Source organism: Ovis aries, chromosome 9, assembly GCF_016772045.2.
Source record: "Ovis aries strain OAR_USU_Benz2616 breed Rambouillet chromosome 9, ARS-UI_Ramb_v3.0, whole genome shotgun sequence".
Lineage (NCBI taxonomy): Eukaryota > Metazoa > Chordata > Mammalia > Artiodactyla > Bovidae > Ovis > Ovis aries.
In genome coordinates, this window is record NC_056062.1 from 90,458,822 (window position 1) to 90,479,266 (window position 20,445).

A 20,445-nucleotide genomic window follows, 5' to 3' on the forward strand; every position below is an offset into this window, starting at 1 on the left:
TGGACACGACTGAGCAACTTCACTTTCACTTTTCACTTTCATGCATTGGAGAAGGAAATGGCAACCCACTCCAGAGTTCTTGCCCAGGGATCGGGGAGCCTGGTGGGCTGCCGTCTATGGGGTCTCACAGAGTCAGACATGACTGAAGCGACTTAGCAGCAGCAGGTAGCATATTCAAAAGGAGAGACGTTACTTTGCCAACAAATGTCCGTCTAGTCAAGGCTATGGTTTTTCGAGTGGTCATGTATGGATGTGAGGGTTGGACTGTGAAGAAAGCTGAGTGCTGAAGAATTGATGCTTTTGAACTGTGGTGTTGGAGAAGACTCTTGAGAGTCCCCACTGCAAGGGGATCCAACCAGTCCATCCTAAAGGAGATCAGTCCTGGGTGTTCATTGGAAGGACTGATGCTGAAGCTGAAACTCCAATACTTTGGCCACCTGATGGGAAGAGCAGACTCATTTGAAAAGACCCTGATGCTGGGAAAGATTGAGGGCAGAAGAAGAAAGGGACAACAGAGGATGAGATGGTAGGATGGCATCACTGACTCAGTGGACATGGGTTTGGGTGAACTTTGGGAGTTGGTGATGGACAGGGAGGCCTGGCGTGCTGCAGTTCATGGGGTTGCAAAGAATTGGACACCACTGAGCGACTGAACTGACTGACTGAGTTGGTTTAAAAAATGATTGACTTGGGAATTGTTATAGGATATTGTGACCTCTTTGAAGGCCAGAGTTAAAATGTTTTTCATGTTAATTATTATTATTTTTTAATGACTTAGGCCATTGAAAAAGTTAGTCACGGGTAATTAAGAAAGGAAGTTTCAAAAGTTCTGAGTGGAGACGTCTGCTCCAGAGGTATAGCAATGATATTATTTAACTCTGAAATAGTCCTTTGTAGATGAGTATCTAGGGAAGAAGTTGTAGTTTAAAGGAAAGAATGTAAACTTTGCATTCAAGTCAGCAGAGGTTTGAATTCCAGTCTGCTATTTACCTGCAGCATGGTTTTCAGCAATTTGTGTGTGTGTGTTTTTTTTTTAAGAATCCACATTTCATCATCCATGAAATGAGGATAACACTTTAATATTGTAGGATCATGTCCATAGTATTGAATGAGATAATATATGTGACATACCCACTGATTTTCTCACATAATAGAGATAATTACTCTACAGTTAGGATTAATTAGAATATCTTTATTGGCCCTGAGGATATATGCAAACCAATCTAGTATTAAATTTATATAGGGCTACTACTCTTCCCCTAATATATATGTGTTAACTTAGCCAATGTGAATCATTCATTAATTCAAACATTTATTCCTGCCCTAATTTGGTGGCAGGATCAGCCACAGAGAAATTAAGGTGTACTGATGTTTTGTCCATTTCACCCACGTTATATGAAAGAGCCAAAGGTGACCCTTGCATATTGGATTCTAGGTTGTTTGATTCCTCACAGCAGGCTGAGACCCATGAGCCCTAAAGCCAGCAGGCACCAAACTCAAGCTTTTCAACATTCGATTGCTTAACATATAGCCCAAGAAGGGATATGCTTAACCATTTAGAACGTGCCTGCTTTGCATGCCCCTTGAAACTGCAGAGCTCATCTGTTAGTCACAAGTGTTGGAGAAGACTCTTGAGAGTCCCTTGGACTGCAAGGAGATCCAACCAGTCCATTCTAAAGGAGATCAGTCCTGGGTGTTCTTTTGGAAGGAATGATGCTAAAGCTGAAACTCCAGTACTTTGGCCACCTCATGCAAAGAGTTGACTCATTGGAAAAGACTCTGATGCTGGGAGGGATTGGGGGCAGGAGGAGAAGGGGACGACAGAGGATGAGATGGCTGGATGGCATCACCGACTCGATGGACGATGGACGTGAGTTTGAGTGAACTCCAGGAGTTGATGATGGACAGGGAGGCCTGGTGTGCTGCAATTCATGGGGTTGCAAAGTCGGACAAAACTGAGCGACTGAACTGAACTGAACTGGACTCAAGATAAGCTCAGCACAATAAAGACCCCCCATCACTGCTGCCCCTGGGGGCTCTTTGACCCAGAGACTGCCTGCTGTGCTGCTGAGTAACACCTTCTAGACAGGCAAGCCCCCTGACAGATTCTTCTTCCTCCCAGGAATTTTCTTACTTTCCCATCTGCCTGGATGGTGACTTGCTGTGGCCTCTGGAAAGTGTCTTGCAAAGCACAGTGTTGCCCCAGTAAGGCCTGTGTGTGTTAGCACAGGCTGCAGGCATTGGCAGGCCGACTCTTTACCACTGAGCCATCCGGGACGCCCATTCTGCAACTTAACAATGTTTAAAAATAGCTTAAAGACAATAAAAGGTGCAAGTAACTCAGAAAAGTGCGCTTTACCGGATATCCAGTAATCCTCCCCTCATCCCAATTTCAAACTCTTAAACAAGTTTTCATGTCACGTTTAAAAAAAAATGATGTTTTATTTTTGTTTACACTAGAAATAGAATAAGATAAAGTCACGGTCAATTCAGTATTATTGGACTTGAGAAGCTTCAGTGTTGCCATGGTCTTTTCTTCCCCTTTCAGTTCCACTTAATGCATTGATTTTAGGATCCCACAGAATTTGGGAAACATTTTGACAAACTTCTCTTACTAGTTATGAACTTAATTGACACGGACATATTTTTGAGGGCCATAATTTAGCGTTTCCTGCTTTACAAAGGCTAAACACCAGAGGCCTAAAATGAAAATATTTTCTTTTAATTGATACCACCGTGAAGAGTTTAGACCAGTGAGTAGGAAGCAATAATATTTATTAATATAAACTTCAGATTATAATATTTTCTGTTAGTTTTGCAGATACACCTTGCATTCATTCAACAGATGTTAACTGGCTGCTCTACACTAAGCACTGCTCACCAACGAACTTCTCTTTCTGGCAATGATTCTTTGTTTTGTTTTTACTTTGCTTGCTTATTTGTTTATTTATTTTATTGATATGTAATTGACATACAACAGTTTATTAGTTTCAGGTATACAATATGATACTATTTCAGGCATACAGCATTATAATATTTTCTACACACGGAAATAGGCAGTAATTAAGTGATTGAGTCATAGTATGCCCTTTTAACTTCGGGTGTGTTTGTGTGCGCATGCATTCATTTAAAATTTCCGACCAGGAAAATAAGTAGTGAGAAGCATATTGGACACTAGGGAGCTAGAGCTTCAATTACAAGGAAAATAATTTGAACTGTAAAGAATCTGAGTACATGACTGAGTGGGAGGTAAATCTGATATGTGTAGCTGGGAACTGGGCAGGAGGTAGAAGGCTTTGTGTTTATGAGTGCATAGTTTAAAACAGAATTTACCTTTAAAAACGTATTCATTCACTAAAAATTTTACATTACAAAATTTCTTATTTACAAGAAGATTTCTTTAAGATCACGTTTTTCTGTTGAAATGTGGTCTTCAGGTGGTGAAACATTAAACAGTAATTGTAAATAACAGGTGACTTTGACAAAATACACAGAATGTTGATTAAGATGAACGTGAATCCAGTAACACAAGAGTCCACTGATTATAAAGATAAGCCCATAAACATGCTCCATTTTAGGAGTTTTAATCAATGGCGTCAAAATCAGAAACAAAGATATAGCTATGGATCCAAATATAAATGGCAAAGGCACCTGAAAGTTAAAAAAAAAATTAGGATTAGTGATGACATTGTCTAAAAGTTTCTGTAGACACGTGAGAAAAATCTCTTTCTTTTGGAGCAAGTGTTTCCAAACACCAGAGAGAAAACTACAAATATATTTTCAAATAGATTTAGAGGGAGAGTATCAGTATCACATTATAAGATGTAAATCAAAGGCAGACTGAATGGAAAAAAGTAAAACTATTTAATTTTATTCATTTTATACTTATCAAGAATGCCTGCCTTAGCCATCAGATATTGTCATTTATTTACTAAGATTAGTGCTTTATTTTCAAGCATAGGAAAAATATTTAAGCATCATCATCATAGATAAAAATTAGCTGTGTCATCCTAGTATTAGTCATTGAAACACTTCTACTTTTGGGAATATGGAAACCCAGTCATGTCATAACTGTTATATTTGTTTATAATGCTTCTTTAATGGGGTATGCGCCAGTCTTTCTTAGCGCAGCATCAAGTAATAGAAATAGCAGGAATGCTGGACTCAGAAAAGTTTGGTTAGAAATGTAACCTCTGGTATTTTAACTGCTCATTCTTTTGACAAGTAGTCACTGAAATTCTAAATGGCATGTGCTGTGCTATGGATTGTTGTTATTGGTGCTTAGCTGCTAAGTTGTGTTTGACTCTTTGTAACCTCATGGGGCTATAGCCTGCCGGGCCCCTCTGTCCATTATGGCATTTCCCAGGCAAGAATACTGGCGTGGGTTGCCATTTCCTTCTCCAGAGATATTTAAAACAGATAAAGAAGGTTTTTTTTCCACGGAGTTCAGTGCCAGAATCTAGCAGTGTAACTGGTCTACCTACTTAATCTGATCTTCAGACCCATTTGCAGAGAACAGCCAGCAGGTGGCTCCCCAAGTCTCTTTGGTGGTCTCCCCAAGGAGACCCCAAACCCTGCATAGTGAGATCCTCAGGGCCCCACACCTCCCCAACCCCTGAAGGAAGGACGTGGTGGGTCAGCAGGTGCTAAGGGATAAATATGTTCAGGGGTTTTCAAGCAACTATTCGTGACATATGTGTTTTGTGTGGAGAAGGAAATGGCAACTCACTCCAGTATTCTTGCCTCAAACATCCCTCGGACAGAGGAGGCTGGTGGGCTACAGTCCATGAGGCTGTAGAGTCAGACACGACTGAGTGACTAAACACACACACACACCATTTAAAATCTGAGTTTAAAAAAAACAAAGGTTCCTCTTAGACCCATTTGCAAAATGAGTTTTTTTCTGGTCTTCTGAAGTCTTTGTCAGAATTGCATACAGTGTACTTCAGTAGAATGTGCTCAAGAAAATGACATTTCTTAATTAACCTTATAAAAATAATTTGTAATCACTTCTTACTCTTCTATGGGACTAAGACGATTCTTAATGAAAAGATTCATCTTTATTTTTAAAGTAACTGAAACACAGCAGGTAGTCACTGCATAATCGTTGAATAAATGGATGACTAAAATCCAAGATATTGTTCACTCTTTTCAACATGAAGCATGGCCAAGAGGGATCCATTGTGGGGGGGAAGAAAGTCAAGATTGTCTAAACTAGTGTTTCTTAAAATAGAATCAGTCGACCTCTCTGCATAAGAATCTCCAAGATAATTGATAAATACACAGATTCCTAAGGCCTGACTAAGATCTAGTAAGTTAGAAGCCCTGGGGTGAGTCTGGGAATTCAGATTTCAGTAAACATACTCAAGTGGCTTTACGGTCAGTGGTATGAAATAAGGGACTATCATTTTATTTTCCACATAGTCTCTACGACCAGGAGGTATCTTTACCATATTGACCACTGGATTATAATTATAACACAATTAAAGAGTAAAACAAAGACTACCTGGGGACGTCTCTGGCAGTCCAGTGGTTAAGAATCCACTTTTCAGTGCAGGGCATGTGGGTTTGGTCACTGGTCAGGGAATTAAGATCCCACATGCCAGGGGATGTAAGCCGTCACATGGCAACTAGAGAAAGCCCATGCACTGCAGTGAAGACCCAGCACAGTCAAGAAACAAAACCAAACAAAATATGACAGAGACTGTTTGGTACCTTTTAGGATTTACATTATAGCAAGATATGGCTTATTTTATACCAAGGCAAAATAAGTGAAAATAAGAGAGAGAAATGAGGGAAATAAATATGGATAAGGAATGAATTTGGCTCACAAAATGCATGCCAGGTAGCCCCATATAGATTCTGGAAGCAGGCCACCAAAAGGCATGGGCTAAACCATTGTTTAGAAGAGGCTCAAGTATTCCTGACGCTAAAATCAGAGAAGATTTCCTCAGTGGATCTTTTATGGAATACAGATTTCATGACTATCTTTTCAGTAAATATAACCAAATTTGGTTTCTGAAATCAAATGTGTGGTTTAAATGTGTGGTTTAAATCCCATCCTTGATCCTTCTGACTAGGGTAATTTTACCTAGTCTCTGAGCTCCACAATTTTCCTGAAGTTAAGTGGAGGAAAACTAAGAAAATCTACGCCAGTTGTTTGACCTGAACAGGTCATGCTCACGCCTCCTTCTAATATACTTCCTACACTAATGTCAGAATGGTCTTTTTTTTCAAATGAGAGTTTGATTTTGTTTCTTTTGCATATGGTTGCTTGCATGCATGCTCAGTCGCTCAGTCGTGTCCAGCTCTTTACGACCAGCCAGACCCCTCTGTGCATGGGATTCTCCAGGCAAGATTACTGGAGTGAGTAGCCATTTCTACTCCAGGGGATCTCCCTGACCCAAGGATCGAATCCACGTCTGCTGTATTGGCAGGTGGATTCTTTACCACTGTGCCACCTGGGAAGCATATGATTGCTGGTAGCTCATTACTCAGACAGGCATACCCCTCTGAGGGGGCAAAAGGGAGCTGATATCTAGCTTGTGCTGTGCTCACCAAGCTCTGTGTCTGGGCATGGAGCTGTGTCTGCCTAGAAGCAGGGGTGATTTATTATTTTTAGCACAAAGACACTTTAGGAACCTACAGTAGCCCTGCCAACATTACCTAGAGGATGGTGATTCCATTTTGTTAGCTAAGTTCAGGTTCAGAATTTTTAGAATCAACTAAACTGAGGCTTAGATTACCATCTTGTTGGATAAAATGAAGACCGTTCAAGGAGATACTCAAGAAGAGAATGCCATGTCATGGGTAGTGGGTCGACAAGGGTTGACACTGGGTCATGGACTGAGGGATGCTTTTGAACAGGGCCAGGATTCTTCCCTCAAAAGTGTTATTGCCTAACTCCTGAAAGATGATGCAAAGGATAACATTTATCTTCCTCATAGAGAATCAGTTTCAACATTATACTCTAGAAAAATCAAACCAAACACACCCCATACGGCCAATTACACATTCAGTTCAGTTCAGTCACTCAGTTGTGTCTGACTCTTTGTGACCCCATGGACTGCAGCACTCCAGGCCTCCCTGTCCATCACCAACTCCCGGAGCTTACTCAAACTCATATCCGTTGAGTTGGTGATGCCATCCAACCATCTCATCCTCTGTTATCCTCTTCTCCTCTTGCCTTCAATCTTTCCCAGCATCAGGGTCTTATTTCCAATGAGTCAGTTAATTACACATTAGTAAGTTGGGAAATGGAGGTCTGGTTCAGATGTCTCAAAGTTTGACTCATGATTGTTAGAAGCATCCCATATAGTATAAAAAAGGCTTCCCTGGTCCCTCAGATGGTAAGGAATCCACTTGCACTGCTGGAGACCTGGGTTCGATTCCTGGGTTGGGAAGATCCCCTGGAGAAGGAGATGGCAACCCACTCCAATATTCTTGTGTGGGAAATCCCACGGACAGAGGAGCCTGGCAGGCTGCAGTTCATGTGGTTGCAAAAAGTTGGACACGACTGAGTGAGTAACACTAACAATATAGAATAAAAATTATATTCTTAAAAAGAGAATAGAAGTTTAATATTAAGTTTTTAGACTTGATTTACCTTGTAAGGTCTAGGTAGGTTGGGTTCCTGGTACCTTAGTTTAAGTAAACCTATCATATGTAGCCCTCTCAAAAACCATAATGCTAGCCCTGAATATCTTATTAAATTGATTAAGTCTGAGGTTATAATAACAATGGAAGTTAAGATGATTATCTGGGTAACAGCCGTGGTTGGACAGGAGTGGCTATTGAGCATCGAGAAGATCAACGGCAGCTGTCCTTCTCGGCTTGCTGTGTAGATCATCCTTGACGCTGAAAGCACTGTGCAGCACATGGAGCTAAATACTGAAGTTGAAATTCCAAAAGAAATGGCCCATTGCATAGAAGGCATTATTTTGTCCGTCCAGGTGAGAGCAACGGCATCTACAAAAATTTTAGAAAATTTTCAAAATGGTCAATTTTGACTTTGATTGAAATTATAGCAATAATTCTCCACTTCCTCCTGCATCCATACCCTTTGCAATAAATCTTGTAGCTTATTCTAAGAAAGGGAGTCTTTTTACTTATTCTTGAATACAGTTTGACCTTGTGGTCTGTTTTGGCCAGTGGAATGCACTGGAAGGGGTAATGTGCCCTTCATTTCAAACTTTCTAAGACTAGCTTGTGCATAAGATTTGGGAGGCACTTTTCAGTACTTTTTAGGGCTCAAAGTGTATTGAAGTGAAAGTAAAGTGAGTGTTAGTCACTCAGTTGTGTCTGACTCTGTGACCCAGTGGATGGTAGCTGGCCAGGCTCCTCTGTCCGTGAGATTCTCTAGGCAAGAATCCTGGAGTGGGTAGCCATTCCCTTCTCTAAGGGATCTTCCCAACCCAGGGATCGAACCCAGGTCTCCTGCACTGCAGGCAGATTCTTTACCATCTGAGCTACCAGGGAAGCCCAAGTGTGTTGAACTTAGAATCAATCTAATCAGTGGGACATCAGGCAGGAGGTAGGCATCTCAGTCAGGCTGAGGGGGGTGCGATGACACTGTGGGGGAGGCAGAGAGTATCTGTTCTGGAAACATAAGCTGTTTGGAAAGGCTGTTGTGTGGCGAGGGTGTATGTGTGCACAGAGGCAGGAGATGAGGATGGAAAGTTAGGCTTCAGTTAGACCTGGGAGAATCTGCCATGGTCAGCTTAGGAGCTGACACTTGGTGTGAAGGAAGGTGATGATGGGGTGAGAGTGCGCTTAGGAGGAGACGTAAGAAAACAGATGGCGGAACACTTCAGCAGGGAGGTGACAGGATCATATCTGTGTTTTATAGAGCCCCACTCTTTGCGACCCCATGGACTGTAGCCCTCCAGGCTCCTCTCTCCATGGGATTCTCCAGGCAAGAGTACCAGAATGGGTAGCCATTCCCTTCTCCGGGGATCTTCCCAACCCAGGACTGAACCCAGGTCTTCTGCGCTACAGGCAGGTTCTTCACTGTCTGAGCCACAAGGGAAGCCCCTCAGAGAATTATTTCTTGAGATTGAGTGGAGGCTGGATAGAAGAAGAAAGTTAGAGGTGAGAGTGTAAACTTGGAGGTTGTTGCTGCGAATGAAGTGAGGAAAATAGGGGCCCGGGCACTGGGGGTGGGAAAGAAGAGGAAAGAACACCCGAAGAGATGTGAGGGAGGTGGGTCTCCACGGAACTGGCAGCCTGGCTTGGAAGTGGGGTGAAAGGCAAAGTATAACTCTCCCCTTCAGTTTAATAGTTAAAAGAACTCTTCTTCAGAGTGTTACTGTATTTCTGTGAGACCAAACTGTGGCAAGGAGCACGTTTTTGTTTACTTTTAAAAATTTGTATTTCTCTTTTTCTTTTCGAATCAACACACCATTTTTAGACTAGTCTCAGAGAAGATGCAGAAATACATCTTTTGGTGCTTTTGAGCCATGTAGAGCTTTTTTTTTTTTTTTTTAATGAATTTCAACGTGTCTGGCTTTGGAGAAGGCTTTGAGTGCAGATGACAGCAGACTGATCCTTTGTGACCTCTGCCTCGAGGGCACACCCAGGGCGGGGGATTCAGGTCACTGGAGTGACATCATCAGCCCCTCCATGACCACACACAGCACACGTGGTCATAAGCCCCTGTGCCTGTCTGCATGTACAGCATTTTTGTAGCCTGCATTTTTTTTGATGTATTATTTGGCCTTTATCCAGAATATTTGAAGAACTAGTCACTCTCAGTAAGTGAATTTTCTAGATGACCAAACTTCTTTCAGGAATAACTATTTTTTAAAAATTAAAATTTGGGGGAATTTTTCCAATATATTTCAAACACTACTCTGCCTTTTTAAAGTAAAATGAACATAATTTAACATTTTTTTGGGAAAAGACCCAATGTTGTCATTAAAAATCATCAGTTAATTCTGTGGAAATAAGTACCTAGTATTATAAAAATGATTTTTTTCTGATCATAAGTATAAGATGCTAATTGTGGAAAATATGAACAGTATAAAAAAAGAAATAAAAATTTCTTATAATCTTACCATTCAGATGGCACCATTTACTATTATCTTTTTATTATATTTCCATTTAGTCATGTCTATGAGTGTATGTTATAAAATAATATGCATTAATAAAATTTATCACCTGATGCATATTAATATGTATTCATACGATTGCTTGCTTTGTTTTGATTTCATTTGCTTATACTGACATACTTTAGTATGGTGATTGAGAACATAGGTTTTGGAGTTAACATGGATTTGAGTTTGTCTTTTCCAATTATGAGCTGGGCGGCTTTGAGCACCATACTTGGTAGAATTGGGAAGAATATATTTTTTGAAGGTCAGATCTTGTAAACTGCTGTGCAGATTTACAACCCATTGCTAGCAATAACCTGGACAAGAAGCAATCTTTTATCATGAGAAAAGCATGACTGGAACCTACTTTTGCATCTTATTAAGCTTGTTCATTACTTAACTCCCAGGCACTGCAGTTTCCTCATCTGAAAAAAAGACGATACTGCCTGTTCCAAATGACTGTTCTGAGAGTGGTTATCTGGGTGCGCCCTAAAGGGTGGAGCGTCTCCTAACAGTGTTGCTTCTTCGCCCTCTCGCCTTGCTGGCTCCTGTTTCTCTTTCCTCTCTCTCCTCTGTGTCCCTCCTTCTCTTTTTCCTTCTCTTTTTCTGTGTCCCTCCTTCTCTTTCTCTCCTTCTCCTCTTTCTCTTTCCAGTTCTTTCTGTTTCACAATCTTCTACCCTTTGATTTTGGTCTTTTAGCATGTACTCATCTTTTATAGATTTTTAGATGATCATTTTTCCTTTCCTTATAAAAACCAAAGCAGGAACCCATTACATTTGTATTCTTACGGGTGTATTGAACAAATCAGTAGTATATAGGAGTCCTTATTTATTCAGAAAAGACAGTAGTGACTATTTCCTCTTTGTCTAGATACATTCATACCTGCAGAGACGATTTCCTTGGGAGTCAAAACTGCCAGGTAGGATACGTTAGCCAGTAAATAAACCACAGCCACCATAGGAATGCCAGTCATCAGAGATTTGGGAATGTTCTCACCAGGATTTTTTATCTCTCCTAAAAAACACAAATAAACTCATCAGAAAAGGACATGTTATGAGACTTTTGAAGACTTTGTGATAAAATGTATGAAAAAGTATTACTCATATATCTGTTGTTTCCTCATCTGCTTGACTGTTTCTATGTTGGTCCTATGCAAGTTTTGCCTGAGAGCTTGGATTTCTCACCATCTTTTACTAAAAATCCAATTATCCCAGTCATTTCATGATTATGGGTTTATAGTGATGGAAAAGACTGTATAGTACAAGCTACTGTGTACAAAATGATAAGCTCTAAGGATATATTGTACAGCACATGGAATGTAGCCAATATTTTATAGCTATAGAGTATAACCTTTAAAACCCGTGAATCATTCTGTTGTACACCTGAAACTTCTACAACATTGTAAATCAACTATGCCTCAGTAAAAGAGAGAAAGAAATGAAACAGAGGTGAGAGCAGAGTAGGGGAGAAAGTTTGCATTAAATGAGATGCCAGAAATGACATTTGAGGGGAGACCTAAGGGAAGGGAGGGAGGGAGATACTTGAAGATCCCAGTAGGGAGCCTTCTATGCAAAGGGAACAGTAGGTGAAGAAGGAAAACAACTCCCCTCCCCAACTTGCCCCAGCAACTTTTTGTGAGCACTTTTACATCTCTGCCTGTCACAGAGGCTTCCACAGTGTGGTACTGAATACCTGCCATGGTGCTAAGGACATATTGGGCAGTGTCTGCATTTCAAACACAGAGGAAACTGCAGGGTCTCAGAGACGTTAAGAGACTCGCCCAAGGTCACACAGCAACTAAGTGGTGAGGGAAGGATTTGAAGCCGTTTAGTCTGACACCAGACAATAACCACTGCACCCTCCAGCCTGGGTGTAGCTAGATCTCTTGGACCTTGGGGTGATGGGTTTCTTGGACAGAAGGTGCAGAGTCCATTTTGACACTTACTCCCAACTTCTTGGATAGAAGTCCTCAGTTGGGAAAATCTTTGAGCTCTGATACATAATAATGTTTTCAAACCAATAGCAGGGATGAGCTCAAATCACCCAACAATGTCAGTTTTTGTCAGTTGCAGGGGCCTTATCTCAGGGGACTTATCTGGTGGCTCAGATGGTAAAGTGTCTGTCTACAATGCGGGAGACCCAGATTCGATCCCTGGGTTGGGAAGATCCCCTGGAGAAGGAAATGGCAATCCACTCCAGGACTATTGCCTGGAAAATCCCATGGACAGGGGAGCCTGGTGGCTACAGTCCACGGGGTCTCAAAGAGTCACTGAGCCACTTCACCTTCACTTTTTATCTCAGGGGAGGAGACACCGCATCAACAGTGAATTCTGGAAATTGGCATATTGTCTCAAAATTCCTAGACATCATACTGTTTTGCTTAAAAAGGAAGTTCAGGAAAGTAGTTAAGAACATAGGCTCTGGAGCTAGAGGGCTCGGGGCTTGAACCTGTCCCTAACCCTCACTAGTTGTTGGATCTTGGGAAACAGGCTTTGCAGTTGGCAACAAAGATTGCCAGTTCACAGATCTGTGCAAATAAAAAATGTACAGTTGTTAAAGACTGTTTAGTACGTAGCCTGTCTCTTCATCCCACCTGAGATATGTCATTTTTCCCCCTTTTCTCAGAAGTAGTGGTTCTCTCGTCATCTCTTTCCCTCAAGCAAACGGACCTCTGAGGAAGTTCCTTACTCTCCCAAGCAAGCTTTTCTTTACCTAGGCTTAAGTGTGAATGGAATTCATCTTATGGAATATGAATGAAATTATAAGAGGAAAACAATTCAGAGCCCACTAGGCAATAAAGAGATTGCTTGAATCTAGTCAAGTGGTGAAGGAAATTTGTTGTGAGCCATGTAGAAGAGTCTGTCCACCCAAATTCCAACTGGGAAGAAATTAGGAGATGGTGATATGAAATCAATGTTAGGTGACTTGTGAGCTCTCGGGGTCCCCTATTACCATAGCAATGGGGTGACGGGACCAGTCCGTGCATATGTGTCCTGAAGTGCTTAGATCCCATGTTCTGTTTGGAGTCTGGGCAGTGTGACTGTGTGCGCCGGCATACACCCAGCAGCTTCAGTCGCTGGAATGTGACCCTGAGCCCCGGCGTAAGCAACGACTCTATAACACGGCAGGGTGGTCTCCCCTCCTCCAGCTTCAGGGAGCAATGGCTGCTGGCTCCCCACAGCTGACCCCTTCTCCTGAGATTTGTCCTTGGCCTTGGGTGGCTCTGCAGGGATGGGTAAGCTGGCTTGCTTAGAAAAGCCTACAAGTTTACTTTCTCCCCTCAGAGGCAGCCCCCAGTAGTTGATTAACTGATAAAAGGTACAAAAGTCCATCCCTAAGGCCACTGCTTAGGAACGTTTTGTATTTTTCCTACTCTAGCAGTACTGTCTAATCAAAATTGTATTTTAAAATTTCTAGTGGATGCATAAGAGAAAGACAGGTGAAATGGAATTAATAATATATATTTATCCCCAAACATCCAAAATTTCATCATTGCAGTATGTAACATTTGTAAAAAACTAATGAGCTCTGGACAATGGACAATGTTTTGTTCATTCAAGATTTTGATTTCTGGTGTGTATTTTACATCTGTGGAGCACCTTGGTTTGACTGCATTTCAGACACTCACTGGCTCCATAAGGCTGGTGACCACCAGGCTGGGCAGTGTGGCTCTGTAGGATCTGACTGAGGCTAGACTTCAGCTGAAACCACGTCTGCTCAGCAACTCTCCCTTCCTTTCCTGCTTCCTTCACGCCTTATGGCTGTCTCTGGGAGTCAGGTCCTCAACAAACTGCTGCCACAAGGATCCCCATCTCAGGCTTTGCTTCGCATTAACCCAATATAAGATGGGAATGTTTCAAATTAAGTACAACAATGATCAGTCCCTGACACCATTTATTTTCTGCTAAATTATACGAATTGTGCCAGTGTCTAATTTTTATAAGAATCTGACATGTGAGATCATCTGAAAGAACAGCCTTGTTACTTAGATTTGAAATGTATTAACCCAATATAAGATGGGAATGTTTCAAATTAAGTACAACAATGATCAGTCCCTGACACCATTTATTTTCTGCTAAATTATATGAATTGTGCCAGTGTCTAATTTTTATAAGAATCTGACATGTGAGATCATCTGAAAGAACAGCCTTGTTACTTAGATTTGAAATGTAAATGAATTTTCAGATGTGCGATTTAAAGTTGCAAGTATAGGAGACATTAAGTTTATAAACCATATTTAAGTGTTTAAGGAAATAAAATTCATCTTATATGAGGCAATGTTTTAGCATTACAGGATATGAGATTAGAAAGATTTTTCAAGTCGGACATTTAAAATGCTTAAAAATTAGATACATTTTAACACACAGTTGAAAGAGTTTAAAAGAATGGGGTTATATTCTTTAGTGAAATTAAATATGTTCAATATATTAGTCAACGCTGGATCATGGAAAAAGCAAGAGAGTTCCAGAAAACATCTATTTCTGCTTTATTGACTATGCCAAAGCCTTTGACTGTGTGGATCACAAGAAACTGTGGAAAATTCTGAAAGAGATGGGAATACCAGACCACCTAACCTGCCTCTTGAGAAATCTGTATGCAGGCCAGGAAGCAACAGTTAGAACTGGACATGGAACAACAGACTGGTTCCAAATAGGAAAAGGAGTACGTCAAGGCTGTATATTGTAACCCTGCTTATTTAACTTATATGCAGAGTACATCATGAGAAACGCTGGACTGGAAGAAACACAAGCTGGAATCAAGATTGCTGGGAGAAATATCAATAACCTCAGATATGCAGATGACACCACCCTTATGGCAGAAAATGAAGAGGAGCTAAAAAGCCTCTTGATGAAAGTAAAAGAGGAGAGTGAAAAAGTTGGCTTAAAGCTCAACATTCAAAAAACGAAGATCATGGCATCCGGTCCTATCACTTCATGGGAAATAGATGGGGAAACAGTGTCAGACTTTATTCTTTGGGGCTCCAAAATCACTGCAGATGGTGAGTGCAGCCATGAAATTAAAAGATGCTTACTCCTTGGAAGAAAAGTGATGACCAACCTAGATAGTATATTCAAAAGCAGAGACGTTACTTTGCCGACTAAGGTCTGTCTAGTCAGTCATGTATGGATGTGAGAGTTGGACTGTGAAGAAGGCTGAGTGCAGGAGAGTTGATGCTTTTGAACTGTGGTGTTGGAGAAGACTCTTGAGAGTCCCTTGGACTGCAAGGAGATCCAACCAGTCCATCCTAAAAGAGATCAGTCCTGGGTGTTCTTTGGAAGGAATGATGCTAAAGCTGAAGCTCCAGTACGTTGGCCACCTCATGCGAAGAAGAGTTGACTCATTGGAAAAGACTCTGTTGCTGGGAGGGATTGGGGGCAGGAGGAGAAGGGGAGGACAGAGGATGAGATGACTGGATGGCATCACGGACTCAATGGACGTGAGTCTGAGTGACCTCAATGGACGTGAGTCTGAGTGACCTCTGGGAGATGGTGATGGACAGGGAGGCCTGGCGTGCTGCAATTCATGGGGTCACAAAGAGTTGGACATGACTGAGCGACTGGACTGAACTGAACTGAACTTAATAAAGAACAAGAAAAAGTGAATTTTATGTAAAATATTTAGTTTTATATGTGTATATGATTATTTATAAGTTAATGGTTTGTGAAAACTTATGATCTTTGAATTTACCCTGTAAGAAAATTGACTAATAATTTTAACTCTAACTTTGGGAAGTTCTAAAACTCACATTAACATCTAACATGGAATTCTTTTTTTCTTTAAGAATGGAAGAGTAAAAGATAAGAAAAATTTAACCTGTGCCAATGTAACAGTTTTTTCTTCTTCATCCTACCTTTTCCCACCACAGTTCAGATAAACAGCATCCTTTATAAAGAGTCCTTTGCGAATACTGTCTCTTGGTTCACCCTGGCTGTTTTTAATGTGGAAAATCCCTTGTCCTCCCAAACAGATCCCAGCTTTGCTCGGATCCTTAGGACCTGGGAGTCTTATCAAATTTTAAGTATGTCCAGGGAAGTAGTAGACTCGTCAGGTTGTGTTTCCTCCCTTACTCCTGTCTTCAGTGTGAGCTGAGACCAGGACCTTTGATTTCCAACCATGGAGAAGTGATCTGCCTGCTTAGACTTCCTGCTTGGTCTTCCATAAACGGAAGGGAGATTAGGCCTAATGAGCCTTTTTTTTTCCTTCCACGTGTGTACAACTTCAGTTTCTGGAGGACCAACATGGAATCTTGAGGGTGAATGAAGTCTGTCATAGATTTCCATCTTAGCAAGACAATGGGTGCTTCAGGCTCACCAGTCCTCAGGAAGTCCTCTGTTCCCCCTGAAACTGACATACAGCACCCCACCCCCCACAGCCACAGTTTCATGATCCATGGTTTCATTTACGTGCAGTTAACCATGATCTGAAAGTATTAAATGGAACATTCCAGAAATAAACAATTCAGAAATTTTAAATCACATGCCATTCTGAGTATTGTGGTGAAATCGCATGTCATCCTGCTTGTCCTTCCCAGTATGAGAATCACCCCTTTTTCCAGGGTTCGCGCTGTATATGTGTTGTTGGGATAGGAAAAAGCATAGTATATATAGGATTCAGTATTATCCATGGTTTCAGGCAGCCACTGGGGGTCTTAGAATGAATCCGCCATGGATAAGGGAGGATTACTGTATATTGCAACATGCTCAATGTCAGGAGGAGGGTTTCCAAGTATGTACGTGTATTCTGTCCCTGAAAAGTTCCTCTAATAGGCAGCCAATCAGGGTGTTGCTCTGGCCAAAAGTGAATTTGTTTTGGGCAACCTTGTGTGCAGCACTGGGGAACTAGACTTTTCAAGTCCGCTTTCAGGGCTTTGGGAGAGGAGTGGATGCAAATCTAAGCTAGTGGGGTCATTATTACTGCAGCTTTCCCTAAGGGTCAACCAAAACTGCAGCTATCTATTTCTCCTCCTAAATTCCGTTCACTAACAATGGCAATGCTGGGCACATTATGAAATCTGAGGCTCTCTTAAATTGCTCCCAATATTAATGTGTTTTATGTAATCCTGATTTTCTAAACAGCATATCATGGTTCCTTGCAAGGATTGTTCCTTGCAAAAGTCACACAAGTCATGTTACAGAAGCAGAGACCTTTTGTCCTTTTGTAGTTGCGTGGCTAGAACTCAGGTCCAACAATTCTCAATATCACTAGAGACTTCTTTGAATATTGTCAGACCTGCTACTAAGATGGCTGCACTGATGACTTTGAGACCTAATAAAAGTGAAAGTCACTCAGTCCTGTCCGACTCCACAACCCCATGGACTATAGACTCCATGGAATTCTCCAGGCCAGAATACTGGAGTGGGTAGCCTTTCCCTACTCCAAGCGACTTTCTGATTCCAAGGATTGAACCCAGGTCTCCTGCATTGCAGGCAGATTCTTTACCAGCTGAGCCACTGCTGCTACTGCTAAGTCGCTTCAGTCGTGTCCGACTGTGCGATCCCATGGACAGCAGCCCACCAGACTCCTCTGCCCAGGGGATTCTCTAGCAAGAGTACTGGAGTGTGTTGCCATTTCCTTCCCCAAGCTGAGCCACAGGGAAACCTAATAAAATTCCTCATTTCAGAATTAAATATAAGGATGTCTAGTGGTGCTTGGGATTCAGTGTTATTCCTTCAGGAGGCCCTGGCACAAGAATCTAGATGCAAGCTGTCTCTTCTGTTTATACTTGGTCAGGAATACGACAGCTCAGAAACCCTGAGAACCAAACCCGAGGGAGCTAGTTCTTTCTAGCCAGGATCACCCGATTTTGACCCAGAAGAAGCCAGATCTCTAAATCTGGCAAGTTAATGCAGTGCTTGTTCTGATAGCCAGCCCCGTGCAGTTAGCCCCAAGTTCTGACCCCATTACTGCACTCCTGGCGCTCGACCTTCTGCTCTGAGAGTCAGGCCTGGCTGAGTGACTGAGCACACCCTACTGCTCTGCAGATCTGGAAGTTTCACTGGGTCTTTCAGACACAGCCATATTCACCTGAGGTTGCTCACATTTCTCCGACCAGCTCCAGTTATGAGATTCTTGTCCTTAATTCAAGGTTTCACTTGTTTGATGACAAATCAGACTGGGAGCAGGAGGAGAATGAGATGAGTGTTCCAAACAGAACTGAGTCTCAAGCTGCACTGTGTCGTGTCTTTAGGTAAGGATCACTATCAGGAACACCTCCGCTTGCCTCCGTGTGATGCTTTTCTTTAGAAGGGGTACTCCAACATCTGGGTATTTCATTTTGCAGAACCGACCCCCCCAACTGACCAGGTGACCTCTGGAGGAGGCAGATGCACAAGCAGTGACCTGTGAGACTCTGCGTCCTGTATATCCAGGATTTCCACTCCGCACTCAGGTGCCTTTTAATGGCCAAGCTAGCAGCAAGGTGATTATGTCATAATTAATTTGTGCTAGATAAATTCAGGTCTCACCATTATTTGAAAGGCCTTGATATTTAACAATCTATTAATTTTATAGTGAGAAATTTCAACATTGCATCTGCCAATTAAAAAAGAAACTGTTAAATTACTAAAGAATTATATCAACGATTAAATTTTAGTAATCTACATGAGTGAACAAAGCATCTCATTGACCAACATAAAAAACATAAAAAATAACATAAAAGTTTCAGTAATTTGAAGATTGATCTTTTTTAAAAAATTCGTATGAAGATTTTGTTTGGAATTTTATACAACTTTGTATTTAATATATCCTTAATATTTTATAGTCCTATAATTTTATAACCAAAAAGTAATATAAAGACTTATTTTCTGTTTAGTTCTTTTCTTTACTCTAGAGAGCTGTGCAAGCGTTACCAAAATCATTTGGTGCCATGACGTCAGGGGCAACAGTGCTGCCCTGCAGAAACAGCAGCGCATATTAACAGGGAAACACTGATATTACACTAGTCCTCGTAATTGTGAAGAAGGGAAACGTTTCAAGTGTCCACTATTGTGAAAGTGCAGCAAAGCCATTCTAAGGAATACTAGGCAGCAGTTGAAAGAATGTGTTAGGTGACTAAGAGCTGCTACAGAAAGTTCCCTAAGACATACTGTGGAGTCAAAATTAGGATGCAGCATTTTACCAGTGCAGTAGGGGATGTGTAAAATCTGATGGTTTCATTTTTTAAAAATTAACATTATATTAACATATTTCTAATATAATTGATATTTAACTCACAATGTCTTAAAAAGTTACTAGACTAAATTACAGTAAAATCTGAGAGTGATCTTTTCTCCAGCAAACTTTTCCCAAGTTTGTTTAAACGGGATGACCAGAAAAGCACTAAATCCTCAGTATTTTATGTAGATAATTATCTACCAAGGCTTAATGATGATTAAACTCTGCTGCTTGCATGTAGAGCAGAGCAGAGTCGATTCACTTTCTCCCAAAGAAACAAATTGGATGTTGTCTTTCTCCAGAGGGTTGCAGGCAAAACTTTATGCCTACAGAAGAAGTATGTCAAAAAAAGACTTACCTGCCATGCTGTTCAGGATCGACGTGCCAGAATACGCAAATAATCCTTGTAGGAAGGCTTCTGCAATCTGTGAGACGTCAGGAAGCTCAGCGTCCAAAGCGTTCTCGAACCTGGCCACATTTTCCTTTTCCCCCATCCCTAACAGCACGATCCCAGTGAGGCAAATGAAGCAGAGGACAGTCATCTTCGCCAAAGTACTGACGGTTTGAAGCCAAGCCACAGTTTGCACCCCTCGAGCATTTAGAAGTCCCAAAGACCACAAAACAGCCAATGCTAGACACCTTTTTGGTAGCTCTGGAGCTGGGCACCCGGTGTAGAAAGGCTGAATTGTATAGGTAGATAATAACAAGCTTTCAGTAGCTAGCCTTAAGGGATGAGTAAATAGTTTGATCCAAAGATTGAGGAAAGCAACGGAGGCTCCAAGAGATCTTTTGAGGAAATAATACTGTGCCCCACTTATAGGGAAGGTCGTCCCCAGCTCTGCGTGGCTGAGAGCGGAGACCAAAGTCAGCACCGCACAAGCCGCCCAGATACTCAGGGAGACAGCCACATTCAGTGAGGAATATTTTAATACCCCTTTTGGAGACACAAAGATTCCTGCCCCTATTGTGGCGCTTAAGATTAAAATGTTTCCTCGGAAGAATCCTATTGCCCTTAGGAGCTGCATGCTTTTGCCTTTTCCCTGTTTGTTCTCTTAATCCTGGGAAATAATTTTGAAATCTCATGTGGATTGCTAACTCTTATACATTCCTCTCACGATGCTTCTGCACCATGTTTTCGTGATTTAGCCATGGTCCTTACATAAGCATTTTATTACTGCACTTAACTTGGTTTTAAAAATG

The 20,445-nt window shown here is 41.5% G+C and overlaps 1 protein-coding gene across 1 annotated transcript; it reads right to left on the reverse strand.

The window, feature by feature from the left end:
- Window positions 1-2,417: 2,417 nt before the first annotated feature.
- LOC101114368 (solute carrier family 7 member 13-like) lies at window positions 2,418-20,393 on the reverse strand. The gene is made up of 4 exons (XM_004012028.6): window positions 19,604-20,393; window positions 10,975-11,106; window positions 7,607-7,968; window positions 2,418-3,651 (listed from the first exon to the last, which is right to left on the reverse strand). Exons 1-4 carry the CDS (start codon window positions 20,268-20,270, stop codon window positions 3,385-3,387), a joined length of 1,428 nt encoding a protein of 475 aa, XP_004012077.2. The 5' UTR covers window positions 20,271-20,393; the 3' UTR covers window positions 2,418-3,384.
- Between the last annotated feature and the right edge of the window lie 52 nt (window positions 20,394-20,445).